The sequence below is a fragment of the Heterocephalus glaber genome, unplaced genomic scaffold (genome assembly GCF_053883595.1).
Source record: "Heterocephalus glaber isolate CG9 unplaced genomic scaffold, H.glaber_assembly_v1.0 deba00001744, whole genome shotgun sequence".
NCBI classification, from domain to species: domain Eukaryota; kingdom Metazoa; phylum Chordata; class Mammalia; order Rodentia; family Bathyergidae; genus Heterocephalus; species Heterocephalus glaber.
The window spans coordinates 811,491-824,205 of record NW_028258450.1 but is presented as its reverse complement, the minus strand read 5'-3'; the positions used below and the strand labels follow the sequence as shown (position 1 = coordinate 824,205).

At 49.5% G+C, this 12,715-nt stretch overlaps 1 protein-coding gene across 10 annotated transcripts in view; it reads right to left on the bottom strand.

The window, feature by feature from the left end:
* Pou2f2 (POU class 2 homeobox 2) overlaps positions 1 to 1,508 on the bottom strand; it is a 34,519-nt gene extending 33,011 nt beyond the window's left edge. For all 10 annotated transcript variants that reach the window (XM_021250909.2, XM_087200691.1, XM_087200692.1 and 7 more), the window contains exon 1: positions 1,431 to 1,508. In XM_021250909.2, coding sequence (XP_021106568.1) covers positions 1,431 to 1,458 — 28 coding nt within the window. In that variant the 5' untranslated portion in view covers positions 1,459 to 1,508. The remainder of the gene's footprint in view (positions 1 to 1,430) is intronic.
* Between the last annotated feature and the right edge of the window lie 11,207 nt (positions 1,509 to 12,715).

The window sequence follows — 12,715 nt, the reverse complement described above, 5'->3', positions numbered from 1 at the left end:
AGACATCTCCTCCTCTGAAGAGCCTCCCTGGATACCACACTAGCTAATTGGATATCTGCTGGGCTCCCATAATCCTCTGTGCCTCCTCATCCTGGCCCTGACACCTCTCCCGTGCCTCTCTCATCCCAGCCCTGGCCACTCGATGCAATCACTGGTGACAGGTCTGACTTCACTGAAGCTGCCTTTTTCAGTTGTATTTCTAAAACCCACCCCAGAACCGCTCAACAAATCTATGCTGATGAAGGACTGCACTGTTGCCCATACACACTGATGCACATAGGAGGGCACACACAAGCCAAGATTCATGTCAATGGACAGCCAGAAACATGACACATACCCACAGTCATGCCTATACCACCACAAATGAAACAATCAGGAAGGATCGAGTACTTGCCATGTTTCAGGCACTGTGCTAAGTACATTACACATATCACCTCATTTAATGCTCCCATAGACTTTGCCAAGTGACAACTCTTGCTGTGCAGAGATACACACATTTTACTCAATAAGCCAACAAATATAAATCACCATGTACAGTGCCTGGTACGCAGTATCCACTCAGTCAACTGACATTCAGTGGGGGAGGCATTTAAAAGGCACACAAACAACCAAGATACTCATGTAATGGTACAAGATCCCCATGATGAATGTAACTGTATTTTATACCTAAAATGTACCAATAAACTTAATGGAAAAAAAATAATCTTAACTTAAAAAAAAAAAAGGCACACAAACATACAAGGAGACCTCAGCTGGTGGTAAATGCCATGAAGAAAAGGTGAGGGGACCCGAGGGTGGGATTAGCGTTAGTTTACACAGGGAGACCAGGGAAGGCCTCCCTAGTGAAGTGACAGCCAAGGCGAATGAGGTGAGGCCAGAGATCACTGCCAAGGCGAGCTCTACAATGGCACACACAGAAGCCCCTTACATCAGCTCCTACACAGGCACACAACAGCACACTCAGAGGACTCAGCTACTACACACACATGTATGCATGCAGATACGCACACCTCTACACAGATGCACACATGCACATTCAAAAGGAGGACACCACCCAAGTCCAGCACCTTAGCCTTCCAATCCCTCCACAGCCCCCTCCCAAGGATCACCCACATGACCCACCCCACAGGTTCTCCATAGAAAGCCCCACTGTCAATACCTGGCTCCATTCCTCCCTGCCTGCCCTCAGAGCAGGGCAGTGGACATGGGAGAGGAGGTTGGAAGCACCTTGTACCTGATATGAAAGGTGAGAGCAAAGAGAGGAGCCGGGGAGTGGAGACCCAGCATAGAAAGAGGGGAGTTGCTGGAGTACAGAGCAAAAGGACAGAGAGACAGCTGAGGAGAAAGGACAGTGAAAGCCGGCAGAGGTGGCCAGCAAAACAAGCCCAAATGTATTGCTTGTCCTCCCTGTCAGGGCACAGCCCCCTTACCTGGAGCCCCCATGCTGGAGTGAACCATGCTGCCCGCCCCAACAGGGCTGGGGGAACAACTGTGTCATCTCCCCACCCTCTCTGGGGGCCAGCACTCCCTACCGGAAGTCACCCAGGGAGGAAACCACAGGGCTGGTCCGCCCCCCTTCGGAAGGGAAAATACCCTGGCTCACAGACCCGCCCCAGCAGCTAGCCAACCCCAAATCATGTGTGTGTGTTTGAGGGGTGGGAGTTAGTGAAGTGGAAAGCAAGTGAGCTGGAAGAGCTGACTTCTGCAGCCGCCATGCCAAGTGATGCCCCAGCTCTTCCACTCCCATGGGGCAAACACATGTGGAACAGAGCATGAGGCTCTGGGGGAGAAGTGAGCCCATAGCAATAACAGTAACAGTTAAAGGGCCGGGGATTTAGCTCAGTGGTTTAGACGCCTGCTGTGCAAGCGCAAGGACCCGAGTTCAATCCCCAGTACCAAAAAACAAAACAAAACAGTTAAACACTAGCTGGGAGTTTATTGGCGGAGGGCTTTCTCAATGCCTGGCCCTGCACCTCATACTTGATAGGTGTCATCTGGAGAGATGGGCACTGTTATTTGCCCCATTTTACAGACGAAAAGACTGAGGATCACAGAGGTGAGAGGCAGTTTTCTCAAGGGCCAAGAAACAGTGAAGCTCCAAAGTAGGACGTGGTGGAGATGACCAATCCCTGCACCTGTCCAAAGGTAAGGCGTCTGGGGCCATCCTGGGAGGAAACAGTGACATGGACAATGGCAGTACGGGTGATGGGTCGAGGCCTTGGCCGGGGATGGCAAGAAGTCTGTCACCAGGCAAATGCGGGGGCCCAAGGCAGCTCCGGTGGAGGGAGGCACCGGATTGCCTGGCTGCTTGCCTGCGGGTTTCCCCTTCTCGCTGCGGTTCTCCCGGTCCGGTGCCTCCCTCTGCGCCCGCCAGAGGGCGCCAGTGCCCAGCCAATGGGCCGGAGGGCGGGGCAGCTGCGGAGGAGGGAGCCCCTCCCTCCGCTCCTCTCCCGCCCCCCATCCTGCCCCCGCCCCGGCGCGCACACCTGGGAGGGTCACACAAAGGCTTAGGACTCCAGGCGCACCGAGGCGCAGACAAAGGCGCGCCAGAGACTGCTGCCCTCGTCCTCCTCTCCGCGGCCAAGGTCCGACGCTGTGAAGCCGCCTGGAGCCTCCAAACTGCCCCTCTGATCGCCTGGGGCACCGCAGGACACGCTGCGCCCTACTCTGGAGCGCCCCCAAACCACACGTGCCTGACTCACTCAGACACACACACACACACACACACACACACACGAACACACACGAACACTCAAGTATTTCTACACACGGACCCCAGCACTCCTCACAAACTCACTGACAGCTCTGTGTGCAAGTGCCAGCCCTTCCTCGCGATCGTGGTCACTCCCGTACACATACACCACCACCTCCCTACTCGTGGACCCATGAGCACAAGGCCACATCTACACGTACAGGCGGGTCAGGTCCGGCCAAGTGTACCTCACTCACACTTGTGCACACCCGCAAAAGATGTGACGCCCAGCCGGAACTACATGGACCTGTGCACCCAGACACTGCCGGGCAGACAGAAGGGTATGACAGGAATGACCGCAGTTCTCACATCTGTAGAGGGGACAGTTTCCAGGCATCTACACTCCACGACATCCTATATAGTAAAGGCTATTTCACAGAGGACGTCCACAGACCACATGGCCGCTGGCTGCAGGGTTTCTATCCATGATGGCCTTCCAGAAAGCAGTCTGGTATCAGGGGGTACTGGAGCCTTGTGTTGAAGCTGCACTTGTCCAACAAACTGTTTTTATTTAGGATTTATGTTTGGGGGACTTATAAATGGGGGTCAGAAGACCTTATAGGGGAGGCCACAGGCCACCTTCATGTTCCACCCAGACATACTTAACATCATTCATATCAGGAACGCACTGTGTACGTGACTCCAGGTCAGCCCCTTAAGGCAAACAAGGAGAGAAGGTCTGCCTACTTCCAGTGCTGCCCTCGCAGGTCTGGGGTTAGTCCCCAACTGGGAAGGCCTTACGTGAGGCCCTGAAGGGTAAAATCACCCCACCTCTTAACACCTCCCACACTGGCTCCACTATTAGTGTCTCGGACCAGAGCTGAGTCCCTAGGCTCAGGAGAGGGCATCTTGAAGGAGGGTGAGTAGGCCCCAGAAGACACCAGGTGGGTAGGACCTGACAGCCGGGAATGAGGAGGCCCAGCCAGGGGAGATGGTGGGCTCCCTGCCAGAGTAGAGGCGTCCAGCCTTTCTGAGTGAGGCAGGTAGGGCACAGGCACTGGGGAGCAGTGGGGGCTACTCAAGGTGCAGGGAGCCTGCAGGGAGGTGGCACAGGGAAGGCCGGGCTGGGCTCAGGGCTGAGCGGTAATTAAAGGAGACGTAGGGGGCTCCCCAGGGCCAGCGGGGCTGGTAACTGACACGCGGGCCCCATTGCTCCGCTCATATTTCTCGCTGGATCGATACGTTTGACTCCCGACAAGACAATAATCGCTTGTACGCGGCCGGCGAGTCGATCAAATACATTATTAGAGCGAGGTCCCCTGGGGGCCCGCCGGGGAGTTGGGGGGGGAGCAGCTGGCCCACCGGGGACAGCAGAGTGAGATTCTTCACCCCTCAGGGGGCCCCTGCTGTGGCCTCTTCCTCCTGGCACCCTGGGGGACCCTTACTGTGGCTCAGTTCCCTATTCTCTCTCTGGACTCCTGTTATGTTAGCAGTCTCTCCACTCAGCACCCAGACTCATCCCTGCTCTGTGCTGGTCTCAAGGGGTCTTTCCCCATGGGTGCTGCCCTCATCAGTAGGCTTGTAGCAAGTGGGATCTCAGAGAGGCCTCTCAGACCCCTATCCTGGTGAGAGACTGAGTTTCAGACCACATTGCAAGTCCACGGCTGGGCTACGAGATGAACTTGGCCCTGAGACTCATTAACATTAATTTCCCTCTGCCTGACATCCTTTCTGCATCTAAGCACACTGGCCTTCAGCAGAGCCCAGGCCAGGGGCAGCAACCAGGGTGTGGGGATGCAGAGAAATCTGTTTTAGGGGCCTAAACAGGTAGGAAGTCAAGATGGTCAGGACAGCAGACAAACCCACAAAGGGATGTGTGGCCAGGCCTGCTGCTGGCCATGCAGTTCCCCAGGGCCCTCAAATATAACCGTGGCTATCCTCAGCATGCCCACCCTGGGCACTGCTTGCCCGCCTCTTACTGTCCAGATTTCTGGGCTCAAGCCTATTTCCTGTTTATGTGCTGCCTTATCCCCTGGGCCTGGTGTTCCCTCAGGATTACTTGACCAATAGCTCCAAGTCAGATTTGTGTTTAGGAGCATACTGCATCTAGGGACTTAAAATATTTCTTCTCCTTTGTCATTATCATCAATATCAGCAACAGTGGCAGCATCAATGTCTGTTTTGTTTTTTAAAACATTATGTTATTTCTAAATCCTCACAATTGTCTGAGGAGGTAAGATTTGTTAATCATCCCCATTTTATTGATGAGTTGAAGCTCAAGAGCTAGTTACTTTTCTCAAGTCACACAGAATGTGAATGGTGGAGTCAAGATTTCAACCCAGGTCTGCCTTTCTCACAGCTCCTTCTCTCTCTCTCTCACCTGCTTTGTCCTTCTCTTAAGAGCTTTGGAATGCTCCCTCTTATCCACTGAACAGCAGGAATCACCACTCTCTGCCCACAGACATCAGAAATACCCCAACTCTGCCCACTGAGAAGTACTGGAATGCCCCACAGCCCCAAGCCCCATTCCCACAGCTCTTGGAGTCTGTTTCTTAATATTCAGCAAGGGGCTGGGGATTTAGCTCAGTGGTTTTGCTGCCTGCTGTGCAAGCACAAGGACCCAAGTTCGATCCCGGTACCAAAAAAAAAAAAAAAAAAAATTCAGCAAGGTTCATGTGCTGGGATCTGACAACCCAGAGATGAATTAGACCTGAAACTGCCCACAAGGAGCTCACAGCCTGAGGGGAAGACGGGAGTGGATAAAATACCCTGATACTCCATCACTCAACAAGTATCCAGTATATGTTACTATATGTCACGACATTGCTAGGCTCAGAGTACACAGGGGTTGAAAGCAAAACAAAGAAATATTTTCAGTAGCATACAGCTTAGTCTTTTGGAGGAAGAAACCATTTTTTTTTTTTTTTGGTACTGGAAATGAACTCGGAACCTTGTGCTTGTGCTTGTGAGGCAGGTGGTGGAACCAGTGAGCTAAATCCCCAGCCCAAGAAACCATTTTTTTGTTTTGTTTTGTTTTGTTTTTGGTATCGAGGATCAAACTCGGGTCCTTGCACTTGCACACCAGGTGGCAAAACCACTGAGCTAAATCCCTGGCCCAAGAAACCATTTTTAAAAGCCACCAAATAAGTACATAATCCCAAGTTGGGAAAAGTCAAGAATAAGTAGAAGGGGATACCTGATGTAAAGAGGATGGTGGTGCCTTGGAAAAATCTGTCCCCAGGATGGATGTGGCATTTACATAGCAATTTGACACAGCATTCAGGAAGTAAAGGATGTGAGGAACAGCCCTCCAGGCAGTGGGGGCAGAGGAGATGGTGGCCCCAAGGCACCAAATATCCTGGCAATTTCAGGAGCAGAGAGGAGGCCTATAGAGCTGGAGTAGAATGAATGAGGAGCAGGATATGGGGATGAGGTAGAGAAGTGGCAGGGCCAGGCCACACAGGATCTTGATGGCTGTGGTAACTGTTTTGGTATTTACTCTAATAACAGTGAGATGCCACTGGTAGTTTTAAGCACCAGGGTAACAAGATTCTGTGAACATTTTAATGGGCCACTGTTGCTGCTGGGTGGCCACACTACAGGACCAGAGTGTGAGGAACCCGGTGCAATAGCCATGTGAGGGATGATGGGGGTAAGACCAGGTCAATGGCAGTCAGGGGAAGAAAGAAGAAGATATTGCTGGAAACTATTTTGGTGACTGGCTGAATGTAGAGTATGGGGGAGAGGGAGAGGAAGAAGTCAAGAATGAGATCCAGCTACTTGGAAGTATCTTTCCTGCCATAAGAAAATAGGGAAGGTTTGGTTCTGCCGCCTGCCTCGCAAGCTCAAAGACCTGAGTTTGATCCCCAGTACCAAAAAAAAAAAAAAAAGAAGAGAAAGAAAATAAGAAAGAAAGAAAAGGGAAGGAAGGAGAGCTGAAGCTTGGATGAGAAAGATCGGGGCAGGAAGAGATACAAACCTTGAGGCTGGATTTGATGTTGTGGGCAGAAGACTTCTGAGAGGGAGGTTCTGAGGGAGGAAGATCCATCAGAGACTGTTGGGGACAGACTAGTGGGTGAATCTGGAGTCAGATGACTAGCAAAGAAGAGGCTGGGAGAGTAATTCGGGCAGCTGGGGAGCATGGAACCGCAAGCATGAAGATGAGGGCACAAATTCAGGCGAGAATCTGGACGACCCGGAAGTAGAAGTGAAGAATGCCTAAACCATCTCTGGTGGACAGTGGAAAGGGAAGTAGATTAATGCGGAGATCAGGAAGGGATACCTTAGAAGCAGCAAGGTTCATGGACCAGGTAGAGGGCAGATGCTTAATAAACACACACTGATGCACACCCTTCTCATCATACCCCCGCCACCACCAACTTCCCAACTCCACCAGAATTTCCAGTTCACCTCAAGTAAGAAGAGAAGTTCTGTTACATGGCTCAAAGATAAATGTTAAAAAGCCAGTCAGGTTCCTATTCTGAAACTGGCCATTGGTGAACTACCATGAGCCCTTTGTGCTCTCTGAGCCTCAGTCTCCCCATCTCTAAGTGTGTGTGGGGGTTATGCTGGAAGAGCTTGAAAGAAACAAGAACAAGTATTATGGCTTGATGGTCAACTAGCTGTGGGACAAAGGGAGAGAGAAAATAAATTGCAGGCTTACTATACTGAGGACCTCGCTAGCTAAGTATATTCAGAATCCAGTGACCCCTCATTGCCACCTCAGAGGCAGGGACTGTTATTATCCTCATTTTAAAGATAGGGAGTTGATACCCATAGTCATTCAGCTAGACTGGGACAGACCCAGAGTCTCTTTGACCCCAAAGCTTGTGCCTGAACTACTGTGCTGAGCTCACTGCTCCTCCTCCTGGCTTGCACACATCTCCCCCAGACTGCAGATCTCTCAAGAACAAGGTACTTGGCATCCATTGCCACATGCCAGTCTCCAAAGGAACACGTGCCCGCCCTGGGCCTTTCCCTGAAGAAGCTCCACCCTTTGCCCAGGAGCCCTCGAAACCTCTGAAACCTCCACTACGCTTAAGCTTTCTCTACCCCAGTTCTGGAAAGCTCCACCAACTCACCCAGCATTAACTGCACGGGTTCTGGGACCACGCTTTCCCCACTGTGCAGGGAGCTATCCAAAGGCTGAAATGTAATCTCACCTTCATCCATCCAGGCCCTTCTGGGAACTCCCTGAACCCCTCAGGACAAACCACAGCCTCCAGGGCCCCAAAGGACTTCTTCTCTCCCCACATGAGACCATACTGTCTCCACACTGGAAAAAGCCAGATTCATTCCCTCCTTGGGGCTTTTGAACAGGCTGACCCCACTGAAATCTGCCCACCTTCCTCCCATCCTTCAGCACTCGGCTCAGAGGCCACCTCCTCAAAGGGGCATTCCCTTCTTTACACTCCACTGCTCTTTTTTTTTAATTTTATTTTTTCAGTACTGGGATTGAACTCAGGACCTTGTGCTTGCCAGGCAGGCATGGTGCCACTGAGCTACATCCCTGGACCACATTTTTTTTTTTTTTTTGGTACCAGGGATCGAACTTGGGATCTTGTGCTTGCAAAGCAGGTGGCGGAACCACTGAGCTAAATCCCTGGCCCCACATTTTAATTTTTTTGTTAGCATTCTGGAAGTCAGTTACTGTCTACTTCTTTACTGTCTTTTTCCTTTTCTAAAATGTAAGCTCTCTGAAAGCAAATGACCTTTTCAACATTGTACATTGCAGTATTCCTAAAATGTTATCAGCACTGGGTACATAGTAGGTTCTCAAACTTTATTTTTGAATGAGTAGGTCCCTCCAGGTTCCTATGGCCCACAGATGGAAGTTCAAGCCTGGCCCTCCAAATCCAGCTGGATATGGCTCAGAAGCCTCTTCAGCCATTTACTCTGTGTTCACCTTCTTCTTTCATTCAACAATATGAGTTTTCCTGTGTGTCCTCTCCCTCCTGCCTGCTTTGCCACATCAATTCTACTTTCTGTTTAAGTCTGTCCTCTCTGGAAGCTTTCCCTGACTCCACCAAAAACCCAATTAATAGTAAAGACCTCAGTCTTCGCACAGCACCAGGCAGCACCCCTGGACTTCAGTGCTAGTCACAGTGGGACTGTACCCTGTGGACTGTCCTGGGTCTGCATACAGCCAGGGCTCCAGAAATGTGTGTTGAATGACACCTGCTCCACAGATGATAATAACAGACAGGGGTGAATATAATGACTAGTTTGCAGGTTAGAGAGATGAAGAACTGGGTTTTCCTACTCATTGCTATATGGCTGTAGGCCAGTGACTTCCCTTTTTTCAGTCTCAGTTACCTCATCTGTGAAATGGGGGCAATAACATGGACGGACAGGAACTTCATTAATCATAAGTATATGCTTACCAGTGCACCCTAGCAAGATCTGAGACTAAGAAAATTCAGGAATGATCTTCATGCCACCAAAGGATAGCAGCTAAGTAAATTATAGTATATTCACGCTCAGGAATCCTATGTGGTCATGAATGAGAATGAGACAGGTCTATAGATATGGGCATGGAAAGTTCTCTAAGACACTATTGAGAGAGAAAGCAAGCCACAGAACAATTTATACAATTTGATATAATTTATGCAAAAAATACATACCAAAAACACTATACATTTTCTATGGGTCCACAAGTATTATGCAAATACATTCATTAACTAATGCCTACCTTCTTTGGTGAAAGGACTATAACTCAGGAGACAAAAGGGACTCAAAGGAGAGTTTAACTTTTTTTTGTAATAATTTTGGTTTTGCTACTGAGCATATATTCATTTTAAAAATTAAAGTTAGAGTATATTAAATGATACACAAGTGGAAAAGCAAAGAAATTGTTGTCCCAGTGGGGAGGATCTTGGTTACCTCCAGCAGGAAGGAAGGGGCATGTTTGAGAAGGAACACTGGGCCAGGTACTCTGAGTGCTGTGTGCTTTTGACTCCAAGAGGTGATTATACAGATGTTTCCTCAGTTGTGATTCATAAAATTGCACGTTTATGCCTCATTCAGTGACCGTGTGCTTCCTGCAGCCAGGGACCAATTCCTACTCGTGGCAATATCATCTGCTTCCCCTCCCCCTTCCCCTCCATTACCCAGAAACAGGCTTAATATAAATTCGTGTTCTGCAGGGTGTGCGCCATCAAGGCAAGCGCTGCGGGGCTGGGGCTGCTGTCCAGGGTACTAACATCCCAATCCTGGGAGGGAAGCCAGCCAAGCAAGTCAGCTTCATGGCTCCTCCGTCCTAGGCTTGTGGCTGGCCCCATCCACCTCTACTGCTCTTCCCTCTCTCTCTCTCTCTCTCTCGCACTCCCTGGTCAGCTCACTTCCTCCACTTCGCCTGGCTCTTGGTTCCTGACACCTAAACCCAAGCACCTTCTCACTGCTACAGAACCTCTATCTTTGCTCTCACCCTGCCTGATACCCTCTTTCCCTAGATGTTCCTATGGCTCATTCTCTCACTTATTGCAGGATTCGAGTTAAACATTCCCTCCACAGAGAGGTCTTTTTAATCATTCTATCTTACATAGACCTTCTCCTCATTCATTCTTTATCTTGCTGCATTTTCTTCTAGCACTATCTTCTAACATTCAAGTCTTCATGTGTTATATGCTTGCTTATTACCTCTCTGCCCCATTTGAATGTTTTTGTCTGGAGGACAGACAGCATGTCTGTCTTCTTATGTTTTATTCTTCTTTTTTTTTTTTTTTTTTTTGTGCCGGGGATCGAACTCAGGACCTTGCGCTTGCAAGGCAGGTGCCGGAACCACTGAGCTAAATCCCAAGGCCTATTCTTCTTTTTAAAAGTGCACAAAATTGGATTAATTATAATCTTTGGTCATAGATACTCTCATCACTGGGCTGGTCAAAGCCCTTTTTGTTGGTGGTGGTATTTTTTATTTTTATTTTTGAGATAGGGTCTTCCTATGTAATTCAGGTTGGCTTTGAACTCACAGTGATGCTCCTGCCTCAGCCTCCTGAGTGCTGGGATTACAGGTGAGTGCCACCATGCCTGGCAGCCCCTTTTATTATTCATCTGTTTATTTCATTTATTTTATTTTATTTTATTTTATTTGGTACTGGGGATCAAACTTGGGTCCTTGAGCTTGTGCAGCAGGTGGCGAAACCACTGAGCTAAATCCCCGGGCCTCATTTATTTATTTTTAATAATGTGTTAATGTGAACTCGACTCTCAACTTTCAGGTTAGAGCTGTGATACTGACTTGTGTCTGTATGGTTCATCACTGTGTCCTCAGTGCCTACAACAAGGGGGGCGGTCAGTGTCTATTTGCTGAAGAAGAAGCTGAAGGGAAAATGACCTTCACCTCCTGCCAAAGGAAACTAGTGGCAGTATCCATCTGCACTCACAAGGAGGTGGATGGGGGGAGAATAAATCAAATGCCAGCGCCTCTGCTAAGCAACCCACTTTACAGATGAAGAGACTCACAGTGAGCAAAGTTCAGTCATTTACCTGGGGTAACACAGATGGAACTATGATCAGCATAGGCAAGTGGACCCCAAAGTGCATGCTGCCATCACTCTTCCTCAACCTCATTCCCTTCCCTATCCCTTCCACTAGGGTCAAATATCATACTGAGACCTGGGCTTTGCTATCTGAGACATTCACATGGCTCCTTCCCTGCCCTGTAATGGCTTCCCGCCAGTAAGAGCTATTCACTGAGAGCTTCCACACTGGTTGCTGCCTTAAGTTTAAACAGTTTTCCCTACCCCTACTTGTGGGCCTCTTGTACATTCTGCAAGTGCACACAGCAAGTCCAGCTATGAGGACATCCAAAACCTTCAAATCCATTTGCTCCCAGCCCACCTTGTTTGGAGGTTAGCTCCACCGTGGAGTCTCCACAGGGAAGGCTTCTCATTCACCTTCATATATTTATCTCATTCGGACCATGAACTCCTCAGTGCTGAGGACACCAGGCACTTGGATTCATGTGGAGTCCATTGAATAGGTGTGACCCACGCCCGTGTCTGCCAGAGGCTCCCCGAGCCTCCTAAAGAAAAAGTAGCACCTGTTCTAGTGAGAGGAAGAGTTCAGGTGCGGATGGGCTCAGACCCTCACTCTGTTCCTGTCTTTGAGCCCCAATATCATTACCAAGCCCCCTGGTTCTTCCACTCCCTACCATCTAGGCCACCATCATCTCCCACCTACAGTGTCTCCATTTCCATGCCTGACTCAGACAGTCTCATCTCCTCCTGACACTGAGACAGAATATCCTCAGTGCCCAGAAAGCACCTGGCGCGGGGCGATTGTGCAACAAATGTGTGGAAAGAATGAATTAAATGGGCCATCATGGAGAAAAGCACATGAGATAGAGTACTTGAATCTCCTTGCCTCCATTTCCACTTCTGTAAAACCAAGATGAGAATTCCTCCCTTATAAGGTGTAATGAGGATCCAGAAAATGAATATTGGCAATGCTCTGGAAAAGTGCTCTACAAATACAAAAGCTTGAAAGAGCTAGAACTCAGAGGACGGACAGGATTCAGAGAAGTGAAGAGCAAGAAGGAAGGCCATCTTTTGCCAAGTAACCTCATTGCATTTTATATTTCCTATTTCACCAACTCCTATGAGGCGATAGTTATGAAGGTGGTAGCTATGAGGAAACTGAGGCTTGCAAAGGAGAAGCCACATGCCACTGCCACAGTGAGCCTGTGGCAGAGCCTTATTTGAACCCAGCATCTTGAGGCAGTCGTATCTCCCAAGTACCTCCCCAGCCATGGGCTCTGGACAAACACTTCTGGGTTGAACCAGTGAAGAAGGTCAACCAGAGACAGTGGGCTTGAATGACAGTCCTGCCTCTGCCACTCACTAGCTAGTGACCCTGGGCAAACCATTTGCCTCCTTCTTGCCTCAATGTCCCCATCTGGAAAGCAGAAATAATAATGCCAATACACAGGATGGTTGGAGTCACCAAGAGCACACAGGCCAAGTGCTTAGCAACAGAAGGCAGTCCATGAGCAGCTGTCAGGATTGCTCCTCTTCTATGTGACAG